This window comes from Centruroides vittatus, unplaced genomic scaffold, assembly GCF_030686945.1.
Source record: "Centruroides vittatus isolate TY-2023 unplaced genomic scaffold, ASM3068694v2 contig_885, whole genome shotgun sequence".
Classification (NCBI taxonomy): domain Eukaryota; kingdom Metazoa; phylum Arthropoda; class Arachnida; order Scorpiones; family Buthidae; genus Centruroides; species Centruroides vittatus.
The window spans coordinates 1,552,702-1,576,286 of record NW_027122577.1 but is presented as its reverse complement, the minus strand read 5'-3'; the positions used below and the strand labels follow the sequence as shown (position 1 = coordinate 1,576,286).

General features: G+C 30.6%; 1 protein-coding gene across 1 annotated transcript in view; it reads right to left on the bottom strand.

Annotated features, from left to right (window-relative positions):
* Nucleotides 1-23,585, bottom strand: part of LOC136983757 (adenylate cyclase type 10-like) — an 85,434-nt gene that overhangs the window by 6,674 nt on the left and 55,175 nt on the right. The window contains exons 19-29 of the mRNA XM_067280600.1: nt 22,907-23,178; nt 22,575-22,818; nt 22,442-22,502; nt 22,238-22,368; nt 15,970-16,265; nt 10,274-10,448; nt 6,735-6,875; nt 6,523-6,653; nt 4,720-4,867; nt 3,118-3,215; nt 2,925-3,052 (exon numbers count right to left, since the gene is read on the bottom strand). Of these exons, the coding sequence (XP_067136701.1) occupies nt 2,925-3,052; nt 3,118-3,215; nt 4,720-4,867; nt 6,523-6,653; nt 6,735-6,875; nt 10,274-10,448; nt 15,970-16,265; nt 22,238-22,368; nt 22,442-22,502; nt 22,575-22,818; nt 22,907-23,178 (1,825 nt within the window). The remainder of the gene's footprint in view (nt 1-2,924; nt 3,053-3,117; nt 3,216-4,719; nt 4,868-6,522; nt 6,654-6,734; nt 6,876-10,273; nt 10,449-15,969; nt 16,266-22,237; nt 22,369-22,441; nt 22,503-22,574; nt 22,819-22,906; nt 23,179-23,585) is intronic.

Genomic DNA, 23,585 nt, shown 5'->3' with positions numbered 1-23,585 from the left:
AAAGCAGACTGTGAAAGAAGAAGGTTGAGATCGTTGATTAGTGGGACGAAGAGACCTTAAGTAGTCTGCAAGAGGACAAACGAAATAGACTGATAATAAAATCAAGAGATTTCTGGTAATACTTTGGAATTATCAGGTCAGAGATATAGAGAGGACAGTGAAAAGCAAATTGAGCGCAATTCCCCGTTTTAGAAGAGTGAAGATCCACAGAAAACCCAGGTACCCCACCAAATCTTCTTCTTTTATTCTTCTTATCCCTTCTCTCGTCCTTTCGTCCTCTTTTTGTTTAGTTTGTAAGTCAGTTCAAGATAGTTTAAGTTAGTTATAATATTTTGGGAAAATACCTAAACAAAAAATCATTGTTGCGAACATGTGTTACCCTCCTTTGTTCTCACAAAGACACATTGTAGCAATTTCATGCATATTGGAATTGCCTAGTTGGGATCCTAAAGAATCGAGTGTATATAGAACTGTTAATAAAATATTTTATTGTGTACAACTTCGTCTTGTATTGTTCGTCCGCATGCTCACAACAGCACCATTGGCCCAATTGGTTGTTTTTGTTTGAATTTAATTTTTATCAACTGAAAATATAAAAATTTCAAATAGTACAATTGATTTGATACAAATAAAAAAAACTGAACCAAACTTGATGATTTTGACAAAAGTTGAATCAATTTATATAAAAATTGAGACATGTTCTCTCCGCTTAATATAATAGATTACTCTAAGGCAACATTATAGTGAATCAAAAAGAAAAGTACAGTAGTTGAAATTAAACATGTAGTTAAGTAGTAGTTTAAGTACTAAATTTGGATAGTAATTGTAATTAGTAGTTAACTACATAATTTAATTATGTTAGTAGTTACGTACAGGTATTCTTCATACAACATGGTTTCACTCTAACACAGTTTTGGAAAATCCTCTGTACTCTGCTATTTGATATATTTTTTTTTATTCAAGTAAGCATGCATATTTTCTCAAATTTGCCCAGGGATTTTAGAATATTGAAATTTTCAATTTGTTTTGTGCCTTTTGTCAGATTTACTTTAATGAAAACTGACAGTAAGTTTTTTCTTCCTTGTCCTGACTTTTCTATCAACCAAGTACAGTGGCGTAGTGTGGGTGTCAGCCGCCTGGGGCAGAGGAAAATTTCGCCGCCCCTTAAAATTTCGGCCCCTTAAATAAAATACGGGGAATCCATACAAGTCAGTACAGACGGTGTTGTCAGTCATTACAATAAGCAAGATGTCATTATTATACATGCATTTAAAGAAAGGGGATTCCCCAGTTTTGTCACAGAATAAGTAATGAAAAATTCCATGCTCATTTCAATTGATCCAAATCGTAGGTGTAACAAAAATATCAAATGAAATGGTTCAAATTTTTACAAAATATTATTATTATTTATTGTGAAAAAATGCCGCCCCCTAAAAGTGCCGCTTGGGGCGGGCCGCCCCTGCCGCCCCCACTACGCTGTGATGATTCGTGACGAGGTGTAACGGTTTCCGCAAACAGACCGACACAAAATAATAATCGAAACACGTTACTTTTAACAAAGGTACGATTTTATTCTCGCCAGAAAGAACAGGAGCAGGTTCTTTATGGATCCCAACTTTACAAAAAAAGGCTTTTTTTTTACAGTCTAAAAAGCGCGCTCAAAACGGAACCCGACAAATTATACGCGTGCAGATCTTAAAACTAAACTTATCCTACTTATAACTAAAGGGAGGAACAATATATACATGTAGATAAAAATAGTCGAAGATTGAAATACTTGGTGGGATACCACTCTTGAGTCCTGTTTGATTATTTTATAGGCTTCCCGTGTTCTCGGTGAATCTCTCACTCCCCCGTCGTATCCTTTCCTTTTCTTCTGATGCTCACTTATCCGCCTCGGTCGAGAGCTTCCTTTTCACACCTTCACTCTCCACAGTCCAGTCGAAAAGTGATTCACTTTCCACTCCTCGAGATCCACGGCGCCGTCCCTTCTATTGCTCTATACGTTGTCTCTTTCTTAGAAATGATAATCCCACCCAAAGGGTAAAAAGGAGTGGTGGGGAAAGTAAAGGAGGATAGATAATACAAAAGAAACAAAGGAATTGCTAACACTAACTTATATTACATATTAAAAACATATAAAATATGCGAATAACATGGCCGACGGCCACAACGCTATGCCACTGACCAGGTATCATTGTCATTGCTTTCAAACTTTAGCCCTTAACACTGTCACCATACTTTGATTCTATAGTTAATCTTTGTATTTAGTAAAGTTTATTTAAACATTTTTAGGTAAGTGTTATTAAATTTTTTATAAACCGCAGGTAAGTAATCATTTGTAAAAATGACGAACGAAATACAATGGTATCTCGGTACTCAAACTGTTCCAAACTAAAACAATTCGGTATTTGAGCACAAAGTCTGTAAAAAAAAATCACTTGATACTAGATTAAACAAATTATCAATTAATAACATAATTTTATTTTTTCATCCATAAAAAATTATGAAAAAATGAAGGTATGCGGATATTTCTTATCAAGATCAACAAAAAACCCGAGATTACGACGATACCGTAAAAAGAAAACACCCTTGTTTAACTAAAATTCATAGTAACAGTACTTTTAATTGTGCTTGTTACTTAATTATTGATTGGAAATAAAGTATTGATTGCTTTAATAATCATATTTCTTTTAGTAATAAAAAATAGTATACATTTAACTTCTGGAACCTAACTCTATGTTTTGCATTAGTCGTTTGTTTTGTATAGTACAGATTTGCATAACAGGGCACTTTTTCAGAATGTATCTACTGTGTTATATGAGGAATACCTGTACTGCCATATGTAAAAATATATAATACAGTATAATACAAAAGCATTCCCTTAGAAGTTTTTGAGAAATTGAAATTTTTGAAAATAATACCTAGACGAATGCATTGATCTATATTTCCATCTATTAACTCTAAATACATAACATTGTAAAACATATCCCCAGTAAATTTCATATCTTCAATAGATATATTTGAAGTTGTCTTGATATAATTATTGCAACTGAAAAAAAAAGTTTGATCCAGTAGACATGAAATTATAACATAAATCTTGCCAAGTAAACTTACTATTCAATTGCAGATTCTGCCATTTTAATGTGCATTTCAACTGCTTTCCAATTCTTAAAATAATGAGCTTTAAGCAATAATATAAGAGAATCTATAAACTGAAAAAGAGGAATTATTATTATTCTAGCAAAATAAATTTTATTAAAATAAAATTAGAATAGATATAAATAAAACAAGTCTGTATAAAAAGAAAATTAACATTAATTTTACTAAGCATAGTTTTTTCTGTCTAAAAATTTTCAATAATAAAGGCAATTCATAATATTTAACAAAAATCTTTTTATTTAATTATTCCATCATATTGTCCAAAATGCCTTTGTTTATTGCTATTATTGTTAATTTGCTTCTATATAAGATACTGAATCTTTTACTATAAGGACCTGTGCAACTTTACATAAAGCTGTTTCAGGATATACTTTTGTAACTTATCAAAGTCGTGGTGCTAACTAAAGTTTTATTGATTTTCCTTAAATTTTCTTTTTCTTTTTTCTTTCTGCATTAACATATTTAAGTGCTCAATATTAAGCTAGTATTCTCTCTTGGATACCTTGACAAAACTTCCAAGAGCACTGATCATATGAAAAAGTTTTTATTAAGATGGATTGAAATCTAAATTTAGACTCAACCTAATATTTACACACACTTCTTTTGCTGTGGGTCTTGTAAGGAAAAATAGAAATAAGAAATACATAGAATCATTGTCAATAACAAAGATTTAGACTATTAAGTCTAGAATAACTAAGTACAGAGACTTTGTGTCAACAGTATATTTGTCTAACTGATATATAGATCATGTTGAGTTTTGGCATGATTCTTTTGATTCATTCAGATATGAATGAATCATTTGAGGTTGATTATTTTTGTTCCCATGAGAAACTTAGTTTCATTAACTTTTTCTCTTCAAGTTTTTTTAGTCTTTTTTTATCTTCTCAGTCAATTTCACAGATATAACTACAGTAATATTTGTATCATCATATAATTTTTGTATTACATCATTTACGAGTTTCATATATTATGCCCATTACTCAAATGTAAACATCTGATAATTAATTAACCTTCCATTGAGTGTATAAATATGTCAGATCTTTTTTCATCTATGGGAAGTGAGATGGAGCTATAAGTTTCCCTTCTGACTACCCTCCTAATGTTAGACCTGAAACACATCAGTATGTGTGAGACTTGACATGGTCTATGGTGAATGGCTACACATTTTCTCTCTCAGTGTGATCCAACCATTCTAACATAATATTTTTATAATTTTTTGCAACAATTACTTATTTTATTTATGCTTTTTCTTAAAATCTTAGAATGATTAGATGTTTTGCAGAAACCATATTGTCAGTATTTGAGAGCAACATGTGGCATGTATCCATACTTTGACCACATCAATCTATTAAAATACAAATGACAACATAAAAAAAATCAATAGACAAAATAGCAAATATAAATACAAAAAAAAAAAAAATATTTCACTTTACAGAAATTTGCTTAATCCAATCTTCCAGATAATCTGTTTAGATCATCTGTATAATAAAGACAATTAAATCTTAAATTGGCTGAATTACTAAATAGTAAATAATAAATATAATTCTATAAACCTACTTCAACATAATTTTTTTCTATTTTATTCATCAATAAATTTTGATATTTGGCAATATCATAAGCAAGAGAATATTGTTTCTTTTCAAAATATATCTTTACTGCTATTGCAAGACACCGACATTCTTCTAAAACTTCAGACTCTTTTGATCTGTTCATAATTTAAAGTGAACAATGCATTAAGTAAATATTGATTTCTGTTAAATAAATGTACAGAGTTTAAACATATACTTTATTTCCTCAGTTAAACCCTGGGGAATAAAGATGCTTATAAAAATAAATCCCAAGTTGAAAACCTTAAGTAACATGTTGAGGTACTGCACTGTTTAGGGTAATGTAGTTTAGCATGGCAGGTAAAGCGTTTAAAGATTCTTTCTCCTCAAATTGCCTAGAGTTAGACAGCACTGTCTATTCCAGGATACACAGAAACCCTTTTTGAAATTAAATTATGAATATCATCAAATATTGAGGATGAGAAAGTTGTGATAAAGTTCATAAATCAAGAGCCAAAGAATAATTAGGTTGAACTCATCGTCTTTTTCCAAAGGAGATGGTGAATTTGGTCCAGAAGCTTGATTCCTATGAAAGCCTCAAATCAGACATGAATGACAATATAATAACTGAATTGGAAGATACTGAATTGGGTTAAATATAAAAACATTAATTATTTCAATTGTAGCTATAAGCTGTAAATACAGTCAACAAAATAGTTTCGATAATTTGGAAAATGTATAAGCTAGCTATTTCTTTCAATTTTAATCCACTTGTATTCTATTTCAAGGTCACAAATCCTGGGGATATGTATATTTTAAAAATAAACCTCCAGAGTTTAATTGAGGAAATAAGGTATTTAATATTGCATATTTTATAAAGAATAAAATACACACTATCAAATGATACATGGAAATTCTTATGAATATATAATAGGAAGAATTGTAATGTGTCATTTAATTAAAGAAAAAAATTAAAGGATTAAAACAATGGATTTAACAGATTTTACATATCTGCTAAGGATCAGTTTTGTAAAATTTTTTGAAAAAACTGTTATATTTGTAGAATAAAATGACCATCTTGTTGGCTATATATAACTAAGACTTTATTACTATATGAAGTGTAACATTGTGCAGATCCAAACATAGCCACAGCTAGTGCACAACTGAGATTGTAGGCATAACAAAGGTCAAAGGTATGGGGTCACCTGACCAGGTCAAGGGGCAATTTGATGTGGGTTATCACCTTGCAGTTTACGTACATGACAATTCTTCCATGCTTAGGAAAATGCTGTTTATGATTTGTTCACTTAAAGATTTAGGCATTGTACTGGTTTTTGTATTTGCGTTGATCATCGATTCATCGATTTCATCTGATTCATTTGAGTTTGTCAGCGTTCAGTTAAATTCTCCCTCCTCCTTCTCTGGAGGCTGTTCGGAAGCTATTTTCATCATTGTCTCCTTTTTCTTTTTGTTGAAGTCAAATCCTATCTGAATAGGATTTGCCTGTTTGTTAATTTCACACAATCATAGTTGATAATAATATTTTTTTATTGCCATTGTCGAGTTCAAACTTTTTGCAGGATTCAATACTGAACTATAATTACTGTTTTAACTTCAAAAAACGAACCTGTTACCGGTGTAAATTACTGTTTTATATATCAAGTTTGTCCTAACCCACCAATGTGACCATCTTACCTATGTGGCTAGAAATTGTAAATCCTGAAGATAACCATATAAGTGAGGCCTTACTGCATTATGTTATTTATATAACTTTAATGCTAAATAATAAAAAATATTCTTTTAAAAGTCTTACAATATAAGAACTTTTTTAGCAAGTTTCTCTGTTACATTTCTGTAAAATTTTGGATAAGATCTACCCAATATGTTTGCTACTGTTTTTATATCACTCAATGCAACTTTAAATTCTTTTTGAAGATAATTAATCTGAAAGGAGAAGAAAAATTATTAATCTTTCCTTCAGAAAATTTAAAAAGTTACAAGTTTAAAATAATATAATTAGTTTACCTCAGCAGAAATTCTTTTAGCAACAATAAAAATAAAGGGAGTCTTTAGAATATAATCATCTTTCTTATTTGATATAATTATATTTTCATTCTTATTCATCTTTTTCAGTAAATTATTTGCTTCAGAAAGACAATGAGCAGCCTGAAATATTATTTAAATATTAAGGAAATTTTGTTTATATTAAAGATAAAACATTTATAAGAAAAATGTTCTTATAAATGTTTTATCTTTAATTTTAAAAACCCAAAAGTTTATAAGAAAATGTTTATAATTCAAGTAAACTTACAAATTTAATAGAAAGTTCAGATACTAACTGTATTATAAACGACTCAACTGACCAGATAATATAATACGAATAACCCTTTATTAATACAACTAAATGCTTCTAATCCAGCTGGTTACCTTGAGTTACAACATCGCTGTCCATTTTTGCCACACCCTCTTTCAACCCTTTCAACCCATGTTGCTACCTTGGCACCTACACAATTACATTTAATGTTTATTTAAATCATCAATATATATTACATCTCCCCCTTTTCTTTTACTGCCGGTAATCCAGATACCGTCTTGGGATTCATACCGGTCTGCCACTACGAGTTCTGGGAAGTCCGCTTCACCCGGTGAAGAGTTTTCAATGATTTCTGGTGTTGGTTCATAAGTTTCCTTATTCCCAGATCCTGTCCCATTTTCCATCCTGGGAGTTTCTTTCTTGGGAGTATTCTGGTTGGATGATCCAGTCGATTTCTCATCGTCGACGATCTGCGGTTCGTCTTCTTGGGAGACTGTCTGGGGAATAGACGATGGGTGTAAATGTATTCTGTTCCTGTGGAATGTGCCACTCTGAGTTTCGATAATGTAAGATCGTGGAGTATGGCGAGCTTCCTTCATCTTTCCGTATGTTTGCATATCTGACATCCAGACTGGTTGTCCTATCATCAAACGTGGAAGAGTTTTTACACTGTGGCGTTGATCAAAATAGGTTTTCTGTTTATCTGCCTTCCCTTTTTCCTTCTTTCTTACTGAAGCAAACTCAATCAAATGAGGTATCAATTGTTGATTGCTTGATGGCAGAGCTGTTCTCAATCTTTGGCTCATTAGAAGTTCTGCCGGACTATAGCCATTTTCTAATGGTGTTGATCTCATCACTAGCAGCATCAAATAATGATCCTGCAACTCAGATTTCAAGTAATGACTTTTAAAATTTTTGACTATTGATTCAATGAATCCATTGCTTTGGAGGTATCTTGGACTAGATGTTATACTTGAAAATTTATACTTTTCTGCAAATTTACGGTATTCCGAGTCAACAACCTGGGAAAATTAGGTGCCATTGTCACTTTGTACAACTTCTGGAATTCCATGTCTTGCAAAAATTGATTTCATGTGGTTAATTACTGACAATGATGACAATTTCTCCAATCTGGCAACTTCAAAATATCTGGAAAAGTAGTCAGCTGTTATGAGATACCAATGGCTTTTTAGTTTTAAAAGATCTACTCTACAATTTGCCCAGGTTTCTCAGGAAATTTGCTTGGGATAAGAGGCTCTTTATGATACTTTTGGTATTGGATGCATGTTGGGCAGTTCAAAATCAATTTCTCAATGTTTGCCGATAAGCCTGGCCGATAAGCTCTTGGAATAACAAACTGTCAAGCTCGGACTTGACACTTTGTTATTCCAAGATGGCCTTCATATAACCTATTCATATTTCTCCTTGGAGCTTTTCTGGAATGATAATCCTGGCATCTTTAAATAAAATATTATTTTGGAGAGTAATTGAATTTTTACGCTCCCAATATCTTTGTATTTTCTCAGGTATTTTGTTTTTTTTTGGCCAACCTTCTTTGCAGTATCAATGTTAAGTTTAAATATACTAAATTAAAATTGATAAAAAGACTATAGCAGGATAAGCATAGTGAATTAGCCTCAAACAGATAATGGGTAAAAACTGGTTCAAAAGTAGGTGTGAGAATTTACTAAAGAACTATTTTATTTAATATGTTAAAAATAAGTTTGTAAAATTAATAAAACAATGTAATATTTCAATGTTAAAACTGACACATTTGTCACCCTTTTTTTTAGGAAAAGGGAAGTGAAACATCCTTTTAATGAGATGTTATCACATCTCTCCAACAACTTTATCATACATCTCCCACAAACATCTGTAATTTGAGTCAGGATAAATGTCCTGTTTGACAAAAGAATATCCTGTCAAGTGTTATAAATCCAGAAACCCAATTGGAGGGAATCAGAGATAAAAAGGGCAAGTTCATAGAAACCCAACATTGCCACATAATTGACGGCAGTCAACATTAAGAAGAAACTGGTCTGCCAAAAGAAAGAAATTTCCGCATATGTCCAACGATCGTCTTCATATCCAATGAACGAATAACCAGAGGTATTATTGCTTTTAACTTATATGTAAACTCTCTCATATTTGAGGTGTAGTTAGTTCATTTAGTTTTTGCTTATTTTTCTTTGTATTTCTTTACCTATATATTAAATTCTGTGTTTTTATAAATGCTGGTGTCTCCTAATTCAATTTGTATGGACCCAGATCGAACTTACCCGTGACTCCCTCCTCACTCGCCTTCAAGACCCTCCTACATGCCATCCAGTGACACTGTGAGCAGGTCTTAATGATTTGATGATTAGAGGGCTAACCCTCGCCCCTACTCTCACAGTAGGTATCAGTGAGTGATTAATTACTAATCACTCACAGATTATTAGACAAAATTTTCACAAGTTTTGTCTAATAATCTGTACAAAAATATGATTTGTGAATTTTTCAAATATCAATGTTTCTTTGCATCAAATTGTAAAGTAAAAATATAAACTTGACCTTCAGGAGCAAGGAAGCACAACCCATTGGTAAAGTAATTCTGTGGATTGACATTGCTATTGCTAACAGGAAAAGTATGATGTTCAAGACAAGATACTACTAACTTGAGATGGAGAGCATATATTTTAAATAAAATTTAAAATATAATTAAAAATTGAAGCCTGGCATTGTGACAATGTCACAATAAATAATTGCTTATTTTATTTTAATTTTGTCATCAGTAAAAATGTTTTCTATGATAAAAATGAGTAACTAATTCGAAAATAAAATGAAACCTTAAAGAACCCTTGGGGATTAAAAAAAAGGCACCCCCTTTGTATTACAGAGAAAAGCAAATGCCAATTTTTGCATTACAGAGAAAAGCAAATGCCAATTTTTCCTCCCTTTTGTTTATCTCAATATAAAATTCAATTAATTTTCAAATCTTTGAATTCAATTACTCTAGTTAAACTTTTGAAAATTAAATCAACCAAATGTACTCAAGTAAATCTGTTTTAACTTGTTTTTTTGCTCAGGACAAAGAATTTCAGTCAAATATTGTTTAACAAAAAATATATTTCATTTTATATTAATGAATTTATATTACATATAGAATTAAATAAAAAAAAATGATCATGTATTTTTGTAGTTTAATCAATGATAAAGAATGAAAAAAATTAAAAAATCAGATTCAATCATCAAATAACTATTTACTTACTTTAGATACATTATTCATCCTCAATGCAATAGTTGCTGTTTCATATAAATAAAAAACAGCTTTTCCCAGATAATCTGCCATTTTAAAATGTTCTGAAAGATTTTCATATAATATAAGTTTTCTTTCTTGACAGTCACAAGTTAGTGTACTGATATGGAATTTAATTTCATCACTTCTATCGCAGGAATAAAAAATAAAAATGTAAATATATATGTTAGATTTTAACAAATAAAATAATCTGTTATTGTGTTTTTATCGAAAACTTCACAATGTACGTATTTTCTGTAAAAATCTGAAACTAATACAGAGTATACATAAAAATTACAGAATTAACTACAACTCATATTTCCATACAATACAAATATTAATAATAATACATCTAATATATAATCCAGTATTTCTTATATAAAAAGGTCAGATTTGTATGTATGTGCATGATTTTTTATTAAATGCTATGATGTTGCACCCTTAATATAAACATGACTTGGGTCCAAACACATTAAATTAAGGTTGTCTGATAATGCATGTTTTATATGCATTATTAGACAACCTTCATTTGATTTTTTGATTATCAGACAATCTTTATGATTTTTAGTGCATATCCGACCATTTTCAGAACTAAATAAGTGTTTTGCAAACTGTATAGCATATTTGTATGATAGCAAGAGCTGTTTTTTTTTTTCAAAAATCAGTGCTGTGGTACATTTCTGCAATTTGTGCAATGAATATTTTTTGTGCTTTACAGTTCTTATGAGAAATATCATTCCAATGTCTGGTTACAGATGAGTGTGCAAAATTCAAATGTTAAGTTACATTCTTGTTACAACAACAATGTAACAAGAATGTAATTGTCACAATGTAAGTTACATTCTTTAAAAGTCCTACAAATGAATATACAGTAGAACCTCGATTATCCGGACCTCTATTATCCGGATTTTCGATTATCCGGATTGTTCAAAATAAACAAAAATTCTACGAATTTGCTGATTTGCACTTGGCGAATTGCGACACTATTTATGTACGTACGTGATGGAATGCATGAAACAAAATTTTGAAAAGACCATTAGTAAATTCCAGTAACAGTAGAAAGTGGTATAGAAGACATTGTGGAAGCAATAGCACAAATTTCAATATGTGTTGAATGTGACGAAGATGTAACCGAGTCGTTAAATTGCGATTCGAACGATCCTGGATTTCAAATTTTGAATGATGAGGAAATAATTAAAGAAATATCTGCCTCAGATGAACAAGATCGAGAAGACGAAAAGATTTGCAAAGTAAGAGATATTGGTCCTACATATTCTGAAGCTTTTCAGTGCTTAGATGTCGCCATGAAGTGGTTTGAGAGCTAAGACGAGTGTAACTCAGGACAACTTATATGTCTTAAAAGTATTCGCGATTTAGCAGCTTCAAAAAAAAAACAGCTAGCTTTAAACAAAAATCGCTAATTGAATTTCTTAATAAAAAATAATTTAATATTGAAGCTATATGTAAATCTAGACAAAAAAATTATTCATACTATATGCACTGTCAATTATTTTTTTTTTCGATTATCCGGATATTTCTTATCTGGACTACCTTCATCCCCAATTAGTCCGGATAATAGAGGTTCTACTGTATTTTGTATTGCAATGCAAATATCTCATTTTTAAAATTTTCAAAATCCTTTGAATTACTTGGATTAGAATTAATGTAAGTGTCCAGCGAGTTGGTCTACAGACAGACGATACGTTTACCAGGTGAATTTTTCGATCCTACCCCAGCAGACATAAACACTGCCGATTTCATAAAGACGTTAAAGGTTTTCTTCAAAAACTTAACACCGACGCTGGTAGCATCGCACAGAAAGCCCAGGCTTTTTGTTCCCATGTAGTTTAGAGACTGTAGCCATGTTTTTCTACGTTACGATGCTGTACGTGCCCCATTGTGCCCTCCCTACGAGGAACCATTCCCCGTGGTGGAGAGGGGAGACAAATTCTTCAAGATCCTGAAAAATAGTAAAGAGGTGGTCATCTCTATTGACAAACTGAAACCTGCCTTTATGCTCAGGGAGAACGACTCAATCAGCCCTACACAGCCTGTGATAGACCCACCCAGCAACATGGTGGCTGGACATACTCCCCAAGCAGAGCTTGCAAGCGAGGCAAAGACCTCACAATGTGGCCGCAAAATCAAACTTCCAGTGAGATTCACCAACCGCGATCGCTAGGAGGTGGGTACTGCGGCGACCAGTTAACTTATCATGGACGCGAGAGATGGCGCCACTCTCCAAGAGATTTTTTTCTCTCTAGCCTCATACACAAAAAAGTGATTCTGTTGGCTGGAGAGACACGTTAGTCTTTGTTGGTTGTTCACAGCCTAGAGCACCTGTAGCTCTAAAATGTATTAGTACCAATTGTTTATAATTATATGTTGTTATGGTTTAGTTAGTAGTTGTGGACCTTATGAGAACCTGCTTACCACATCCAGATATACGCAGTTTTCGTAATGATCAAAACGGATGGGTGATGGACTATTTTACCTCTTTGACTCCACGTGCAGCCTTCCATTACCCTCAATATATATATATATATATTGAATACATTGAATACATAATTTTATTTGTTATTAATATGATTGTGCACTTCCTACATGAAATATTAATACATATTCTGTGATGTCATAATTTTCAGTTCTCATATGTTATCTATTGTTACATGTTTAGCCCAACTAAAAAGTGTGTTGTAATAGTCATTATTAACATTTGTTCAGAGACAGAGTAAAGCACATGTACATTTCAGCAAACAAATTTTAGTATATATTAGTGATGCTTTTAACATGCATAATGCATGTTTCAGTGCATGTGTATGCACACATATTGTAATTTTAAATGCTTATAAATCCAGTCTTTACTTATGAACAGAATCTCTTTTAACTCTTTACAATAAAATCAGTAATGCCAGTACTTAGAATGTTTGATATTAATATTCAAATATATATATATATATATATATATATGAACTATCTGATAGAAATTGAATGCTTTGTTTACACTAAACAAAACTCGTTACTATATAAAGATCTCAGATGCATCTGAGACCTTTGTATAGTAATAAGTATTATTATAAATGTTCATCAATTGTGTAAAAAAAAAACTATTTGTGTTAACAAGCTATCTTTATCACAGCATTTCTATTGCTAATCAACTGTTTGAATCTGGATGTAATATCTAATATACATTGAAAATTATGTTACTATATTAATGTTATATGCTAATAGCTATTACAGAAATAATTGCCCAATATTCCACTCTTTGCCACTCTGGCATAGAACGGAATATGGCATATATTTTATTACAATATGTATATGACAAACTCTAGTTTTATATATGTGTACTTGCATACCTATTCCCACATGCAAAAAATATTTTATAAAAAATTTCATTTTGAAAAATGATCACATAATTGTCAACTAAATATTTTTTCATATTTTTGTTAGCTAAATATTTTTATATATTTTACCAGATAAACAATTATTGTTTCCATAATTAGAAAATAGTTGTTAAATAATTAATGAATAAATGTATGAAATAAAATCCACTTATTATTAATGAATAAATGTATGAAATAAAATCCACTTATAATTAATACATATGTATGAAATAAAATCCACTTATTGAAATCACTGGACTCATCAGTAGCATAACTAGGCTCTGCAGAAGCCTAGTTATGCTACTCAATACAGGGAACTTTGTGTTGCTTAAATGTTTATACAAATTTTTATTAATACTTTTTAAAATTACATATATTATCACTAAAACACCAAAAAGTTTTTTGTACAGTATAAAAATAAATTTAAAAATTACTACAGTCGAATCTGCATAAGTCATAAACCGGATAACTTGACACCGTAGGTTAATTAGTCAATTTTCTGTGGTCCCGGCCGACTTACATAGGCATTAATGTTATTAATGTTAAAGAACTTGGTTTACTCGACATCATTTATCTTGTCACCACTGGATAAATTGTGGCCGTGCGCCTTATTTTGTATATTTTTGTATATATTACTCTTAGTATTTAGTCCATTTTCTTCCTCTTTGTTAGTTCTTTTGTCCATCTTTTTCTAGAAACTTCTGTCTTCCCTAACCCTTCCCTGTTCAAATGGGGGTGACCTAATTAGAATACAAAGAAGAGGTGGTAGCCTGGGGGCTAAGTGGAGGAGGAGAGGTCACTTTTTGACTGAGACGTCGAAGGGACAGGACGTATTGTGAAGACCTCCAGGTTGTTCTAGCATCAACTGGAGGACAAAGGACGGTAAGCCTAAGCCAACGTTCGTGAGAAATCCGAAGTATATTCTGATATAGGAACTTCGAAAACCTTTATTGGGAGGATTGGAGAGACGTCCAAAATCAACAACACTGAAAATTATCAATCTAGTATTCGCAACCATCACCCCAAGATCGTCGACACTTTGGGTACCCATTCTTTTCTATCATACTTCTAACTATCCTATTGTCTATCTTTTCTTCCCTATCTTTTTTAGTCATATAAGTAGTTTTAAGTAATTAGTCTTAGTCCTTATATTTTGTAACGCGCTGAATATTCTTTTGTCGCGAGGTCGCATAACGATCCTATCCGAGCATCTGCCGGAATTATATGTGGAAAGGGTTATTATTGTAAAAACGAGGAGTGTCGGAAGTGTAAAGGAATCCTGCAAAGTAAATAAACACGGGTGACGAGAACATAATTTTGTGTTATATTCCATTGTGAATCACTCACCACGTGCATTATCCTACAAAATCAACATACTTTTTCTGTTTCACACTTTTTTAGACATCTGATAAGTCGACTCACCTCCTGAAAAAACGAGTTCACACTGTACAATAAGCTGTGTGGTGGGAACTCTTATTTTTCAGGGGGGGAGTCGACTTATCAGAATTTTAAAAAGTGTGAAACAGAAAAAGTATGTTGATTTATCCAGTGGTGATGAGTTAAATGATGTAGAGTAAACAGAGTTTTTTAACATTAATAACATTAATGCCTATGTAAGTCGGCCGGGACCACAAAAAATGACTATGTAACGATGAGTGTCGAGTTATCCAGGTTACGATTTATGCAGACTCGACTGTATTTTCATATTTCTTACATTGGTAGACCCAAAAATATTTTGCAAAAGGCCTCAAAATTATAGTTATGCCACTGAGATTTGCATATACTGAGGACAATAATTGACTGATAACATAAATATGTGAATAAATAAGACTACTATTAGTGAAAACTCTAATTTTAGTGACTCTGATATTAAAAGAACATATTACAACTTGAAGATTTATTTATAATTATTCCTCTTAATATAAATTAAAAATAAATCACCCCGTGTATAACTAAGTAATAAATGCAAGCACTAGGAATTATTATATGCAAGTAAATAATGATTAAAATGATTAATGCTTAATGTTTAAAGCACTGATTAAGACTGATAATAACAACTAATAATGTTAAATAACTATCAACTGTGTGCTGGAACTGATAGTACAAAAAGACAGCTTACCTGAAGGAAAAGATAACTACAGCTGAAAAATTTTGATACAATTAGCAAAGTTTTATAAGTATATTTTAACTTATACATTTTGGGATAACATCAAATGACTAATAAGAATATTTGTAATCACAATAAATGGATTTTATTTTATGTATACAAATATTTGTTTTACTTACTCTTCTTTGTATTTGGTGCTATCGCTGATACTTTTCTTATCAGATAGACTTATACGTTGTGATTCCTCACATGAATTACATTTAAAACCTGCTTTCTCAATGCATTGTGCAATTTCTAAATGCATTTTAATTTTCTCTTTATCAGACATAGTTTTCAATGTTTGTTCCATAATAAAATCTGGTATTTCAAATTTCATGAAATTCAAATAAGATGATTCATTTGCAACTGATTTTTCTGAATGATGTGTATCTTCTACAATATGATAATTTATCATCTTTTCAATGTCTTCTCTCAGCTGTTAAGAAAATATCAGCAAACCATTATGACTTTAAAGTAGTGCTCTAGATTTTATTACAATCTTTTCTTAAATTTTATTAAACATTAGAATCATTTTTTAAATTTAGGTTAAACCCATACTCTAAAATATTGATAAATTGAAATATGTTGTGATATACAGTAATACCTCGACTTACGCAAACCCAGAGTTACGCGATTTTCAAATCTCGACAATTCGTCTTTTGTTTGAGCGCCACGCAATGCTTGATTACTCACTCCCCCCCAAACTATTGTTCAGCTTACATGTTCAGACATGTCATGCGGAATCGATGCATAGCTACAATTTATTTTGTGTTATTTATTTTTGTGTTTGTTATATCTACAGAGACTTGAGAGACTCTACTATGTCATCCAAATGAAGTAGAACTGATTCTTCTGCATCAAACAAGAAAAGAAAAACTTTACCTTTGGAATGTAAAGTTAACATTATTAAAGACTTCGATACGAAAATGAAAAATGGGCAAAGAAGTTTGATCTACCAGAATCGACGGTCAGAACAATTATAAAAGATAAAGAAAAATTCTCAAAGCTGTGAAAACTTGACAGAAGGCCTCAGTTCAATTGAAAAGAGGTTACAAATTTTAGAAAATATAGACTCCAACGAAGAGCGCATTTCTTCTACAAAACAAGAAATAAAAAAATTATTAGCATGCTACGAGGAAATTTTGCGGGAGAAAAAAAATCTTTGAGCCGTCAGACAAATTTGTTAGATTTTATGAAGCCTTCTACATCAAAATAACTTTGGTTTACGATTTTAATAATATAATTTGTTATACATATGTATTATCTAAGATTTTATTAAACATTTTTTTATAAATTATTGCTTTCTTTAGTCTCCGGCCCCAATTAAAAATAACTTGTAAGTATTTATATGAGAAATTATACCCAGACTTATGCGAATTTGACTTACACGGTTATCGCTCGGTCCCACCTATCGTGTAAGTTTGGGGTATTACTGTACTGTTGATATTTTTCCATACATAATATATTCTTTAATATTGCCACATATGAATTATTATATTACATAGTTATTTTCAGTTAAAATATTTATCTCAGATGATGTTAAATGCATTAATTAAAAAATAATCATGTGTAGTCAATTCTCCCATATGCTAATAGTTGAATATACTTTTTAAAATCATTTCTATATCACTAAGCAGAAATTAACTTCATTATTCTCCAAAATGTAAAATATTGATTACCAAGTAATTAGAAAAGTGTGATAAAATATAAAAATTGTCTATATTGTATCACATGTTACATCAAATAATATTTATATGGCATGAGATTAAAACATTTATAAAAACATTTTTGTAATTATGCCTTCTGAATAATGTTAATTATACAAACGTTTTAGAACATAAATCAAATAATTTGTACAAATTAAAATCTTATTTGCATAATCATTCAACATTAATAGTTTAAAGATTTAAAATTTTTAAATCTCCAAACTTTAATTAACTAATCAGTTTAATGATATACTGGATTTATAAACTCATAAATTTACAACTAAGTTTAAATCCAACAAACTCCTATGCGCTTTTAAACATTCTTGCTGATATTCTGGAAAGCTAAAAAATATAAAATAAATTAATATAAAGTAATATGCTAAAAAAATAAAATATCACACAGATTCTAAAAGCATTCATTTTTCTATCCTATCAAGAAACAAATAAAATGACCAACTATTTAAAAAAGATTTTTTTCACTTAAAGTATTAACAATTTACAAAACTGCTTTTACTCATAAATAATGTCCAAATCAATATAAACAATAATAAAATATAATAACAAGATATCTGCACCTAATACAACCATCATCAACATGCTAATGAACAAAACAACTATCAGTATTTCAGGCAAATGAAAGGTATGAATCAAAGATAGTCATACAAGAAATAGGAAAAGGAAAATTCATGAAGAAAATTAAATTTTCTTATGCTGATATAATAAATTAAAAAATGGGATAGAGCTATAATAAGGCAAAATGAAAAGCTCATCTGTAAAAGATTAAGCACAGAGAGCTAAAGAGATACTATGGCTGAAGATTTTTTATAAATATAAAGAACAAAGGAAAGAATAACTGACAGATACTGTTAGATACACTAGTGGTGTGCCAATCAAATATGGCAACAAGCCTGCCCTTCTCGACTTGACGACAGTTATTTTAATCCTTGAAGGAAGTGCATGTTATATACCAGTTTATATACATATAAATACTTACAATATAGAAGCAACAATAAAAGTCTTCACATTTTGTCCTTTTTCATAACCTTAGGAACAAAACAGTCTTTGTGGAGGGAGTCGACTTTTTCTTTGAGGCTTCTCATCCTGCTCGTTATGTAAAAATGTTAAAATAAATTCCCAGGAGGCAGCAAAAAGGTGGATGAAAAGCCTCAAATAAAAGATCGACTCCACCCATAAAGACTGTTTTATTCCTGAGGTTGTGAAAAAGGACAAGATGTAAAGACTTTTATTGTTGCTTCTATATTGTGAATATTTATATATATAGTCCTTGGCATTTTAATTACTGTTTTTATTAATTGACATATTTTTTTGAAAAATATATATTATTGTTGTTATTGTATCATAATTGTATGAAGGCAAAGGACCTGAAAATGGAACCTACTAAATTAACAAAGAGCATGAAGTTTCTTTGTATAGGGACAATACATCTGAGAGAGAATGTTAGCAGAGAGCTTCTTTTATCTACAACCATCTTGTGTTATTTGTACAACTTAAATTAAGTTAAATAAACTGATATTACTTATATAGTTTCTACCATTGACACACTCAGGGAAGAGACCAAGGATGTCTGCCTCAACTAATAAATTTGACTTAATATGGTAAAAACATTTTTTATTTTAAATGCTAAGTTTAAACTATATATGAATGAATAGTATTTCAAAAAATATAATAATAATGTAAAACAAGTAAAATGGTAAGGCCGTATTTGGGACAAGACTATGTCTCGGAGACTCACTAGTAAGTGGGATCACTTTGATGCTCACAGTGGGTTTCGTTCTCATTCTCTAATCATCTTTGGTATCGCTGGTTTTGAGCACGATCATTCAAACTTCGCCAGCCACAGCCACGACCATGAGGTCATCCACAATGCATTTTCAGTGAAATTAACCTATCTAATGTTGAAATTTTGCTCCGTTGCACAACTCCCCAGATTGAATTTTTGTCAATGCGAAAATTTCCTGTTTTTGAAAAAAATAATGGTGGCTATTGTATCGTTCAAGATTATTTTTTTATTTTGTACAAACGAAATATATATGTATTAATAAATGTAAAAGAAAAAATAATTATATTTCAAAAGTTAGTTTTAATATAAAATTATAAAGACACACCATCTAGTTTCAAAAACGTTCCAATGATGAAACGAGATATCTCCGGTCGATCGGTCAAGGTTAGCATGTGGCAACCAGAAATAAGTGGGGAATAACACGGGACAAGTAAATGGGTTTTTTTCAAAGATTTGTTTGTCAAAATTTGATTTCACAATATTCGTATTTCCAACTTTCCAACCAGCAATGCATGCACAAATCTCACACTACTGCCAGTTTGTAGAGAGTGTTGCCATTTTGTATTTTATTTTGTCCCAATTCTCAGTCTCCTGATTATCTACAAGTCTGGTTTTTTTTATGCATGCATGATTTGGGTATCTAATACTCTGTGCCAAATTTCAACTCCTGACATGTACTCCTTCATACCTCTAAACTGGTAACACAACAGGCAGTACAATTTTATAAACAAGACATAGTCTTGCCAATAATAATAAATATTCAATTTATTTTAATGTTTTAGATAGAAAACAGGATCAATCAGAAAATTTCTGAACACATCAGTGATTTTTACCTTATAATTTAGACAAGTTGAAGATAAAAATAATGAACACAGTCATACAGACAGTGTAGAATGAACTGGAATATCAAATTAATGTGTGCCAGATCACATCTAGAGCTCACTTAAAAATTTATAAAGTAAGATCAAAACCTTTTACATTTCACAATATACAATATATCTTAATTGCATCATTAATTCATTAATCTTTTTATAGAAGAATTTTAATAGTCTCAAAATAACACTTTCAGAATTTTCATAAATGCATTTTCAATTGCAAAATTATTACAAATAATCTTGCAATTGAAAATAGATTTATGTTACTGTATGAAATTTTGCCTTCTGTATTTCAGTTTTATACAAGTTTGTTTCAGAAAATTTGAAGATATTCAATTATTTAAGGAAATTCGAAATAACTCAATACCACATAAGTATATACAGATATCCCTTGCTTAATGCAGTTTTGCTTAACGGAGGATTTAATTAACATACAAAATTAATTGCAGCAATCCTTTTATATACGTGGCAGAAGTTTTAATTTATGCAGCTTTACCAGTTATCTTTACTTAACATAGATACTGTATTTTAATTAACTTTATTTTGATATAAATGGTAGGATTAAGATACAGTTGTCTACTAGTACAGGTATCTCTTGATTAACACAGTTAATCAAGGGATACCGGTCAGTGGCATAGCGTGGGTGTCAGCCGCCCGGAGCGGAAGAAAATTTCACCCTCCTTAAATAAAATACGGGAAATTCCTACAAGTCAGTACAGTGTTGTCAGTCGCTACAATGAGCAAGATGTCATTATTATACATTCATTTAAAGAAAGGGGATTCCCCAGTTTTGTCACAGAATAAGTAATTAAAAATTCCGTGCTCATTTCAATCGATCCAAATCGTAGGTGCGACAAAAATATGAAATAAAATAATAATATCTCGTAAAAATTTGAACCATTATTTATTGTGTAAAAATGCCGCCCCCACTACGCTATGCCACTGATACCTGTATTAATAAACAACTTAGAAACATAACAAATTATAGTAGTAACAACATAAAAACACGTAAACAGATAATAAAAATATCTTCTTTACTTGCCATGTCCAATCACCAGGAACAAACTATTCTCCACAGCAGAGATGACCTTCCTCTAAAGCAGGGCTTCTTAAACTTTTTTTATTCATGACCCCATTTATGATTATTTTATATTTTTTGGGTCACGAAAAAAATCACAAAGTTATATAAATATTTTGTGATGATTTATTGATTAGGTAACAATATACAGTCGACTCCGCATAAGTCGACACCCCAAGGGGAAGTGCAAATGTGTCGAGTTATCCAATGTGACGACTAAAACGAAGTTGGGAAAAAAACCACAAAACTACAATTAGGAAAATACTGTAGTGCGTTAAACAGTAGTATAGGCTTACAATACATTGGGTCCTTCATTTACAATTACTCTGTGGATGAAAAACTGAAAAATTCGTTTAGTGTTGTTTGTTTTGAGCACTTAAGTATACAAAAATTAAAGGAAAATTGTTTTTTAATAAGATGGATGTGCTTGCTTTTTACTGCATAACAAACTAAATTTGGTGCATATGTTTAACACTGCTGGATGTAAAATCTCTTCAACATTTTTTAGCGATAAACGATATTGGGATTTGATGTGTGTTAAAGCTGAAAAAGTAATTTCACATAAATATGTGGTGTTGAATGGCAGAAGAACATTTTCAAACTCTCACAAATTATTTTCAATATTTTGCATTAAAATCTCGTGACCCCAAGATTTCGCTAAGTGACCCCAAATGGGGTTGTGACCCATAGTTTAAGAAGCCCTGCTCTAAAGAAAGGTCGTCTCTGCTGTGGAGGATAGTTTGTTCCTGGTGATTAGACATGGCGAGTAAAGAAGATATTTTATTATCTGTTTACATGTTTTTACGTTGTTACTACTGTATTTCCGCCAGCCCCTATTTTACAAAGAATACATAACAAATTATGTCCAAAATGAATTAATTATATTGATTTTAATTTTACTGTTTAATTTATTATATTATATTAATTGATTATTATTAAAATATATACCTGTTCTGAAGAAACGAAAGGAATAATTTTTTCTAACAACACAATATCAAATTTCATGTTTAATACACACAACATTTTCAATATCACTTGTTCTTTAGAAGTGAGATTGATTAAATTCTTTTTAATCAATTCTAATAAATTTAATCAAAATTAATGAAATTATCAAAATATTTTCAAACCATTGAAATATTATTAAATTTTTACCTTCTTTTGAATTTGGAATATTAATTTTCAAATTTATTTCAGAATTGATATCACAGACAAGCTAAAAAAATGGAATAACCCCTTATATATTAATCATCATATTACAAAATCTGAAGGTAAAAAGTTAACTTACAGGAAACATTGTGATAACATTTGTATTATTTTTTGAATCTTTATTTTCCATAACAGACCAATACTGGTTATACAGCTCTTCATCAAAAAATTTCTTGTAAGGAAATATAAAATTAGAATCAAACTTTTCATAAGTTTGTGGTGTAACTGGATATGAAACACACGTAATATAATCCTGTGAGTCCAGATATTGAATTAAGTTTTTAATCCATTGCTTATTTCCTCTTCCATATTTCTGAAGAATACTATTTGATAAATTTATAATAGTCTTGTAACTATAAATAAAATACTTAAAAATTTATATTCTTTTTATTATTTAAAATTAATAATTACCCAACAATATCTTTATGAATTCCTATAACATTAAGTATTTGGCATGCTAGTATTCCTACATAAGAAGGATCTAAAGTTGTCATTGAGATGATAGTGTTTTGTCCATGTAATATCTTATCAATGTAATTAGAATGGTGGATAGTCTGAGAAATTGTTAACACACAAATAATATGATGATATGCACGAGCTGCATTATATAACAATTTCCAAGACGCATTATCCATGTTATGTGCATCATCTATTGCTATCATAATAGGATAAAGTTCCATTATCTGAAATATATTAACCATTGTTACAAAACTTAATATCCTGTATATCAGAATGATTATTATATTTGTTCATAATAAATATATTCATTAATTATTTAAACTATAATTATTACCATATATCTCGGCAGATAAGACGAGGTATAAATTTCCATCAAAGTTTTATAATTTTAGCATATATCTGTCCTATAAGACGACCCCCAAACTATTAATAGCCTATGAATTTCGTTTAGATCAGCGACATTCATATGGATAATGACACTATAACGTATATGGAATTATGTCCTATTCGTAATTTTTTGAAAGAACATCAAATTTTATTTTCTTGCATCTGGCAGCACTGCCTTGTGATTGTTGCAAACATTCACATTGATTCGGGCATTCGAGTACCTTGACTATTCACAAAAACATTG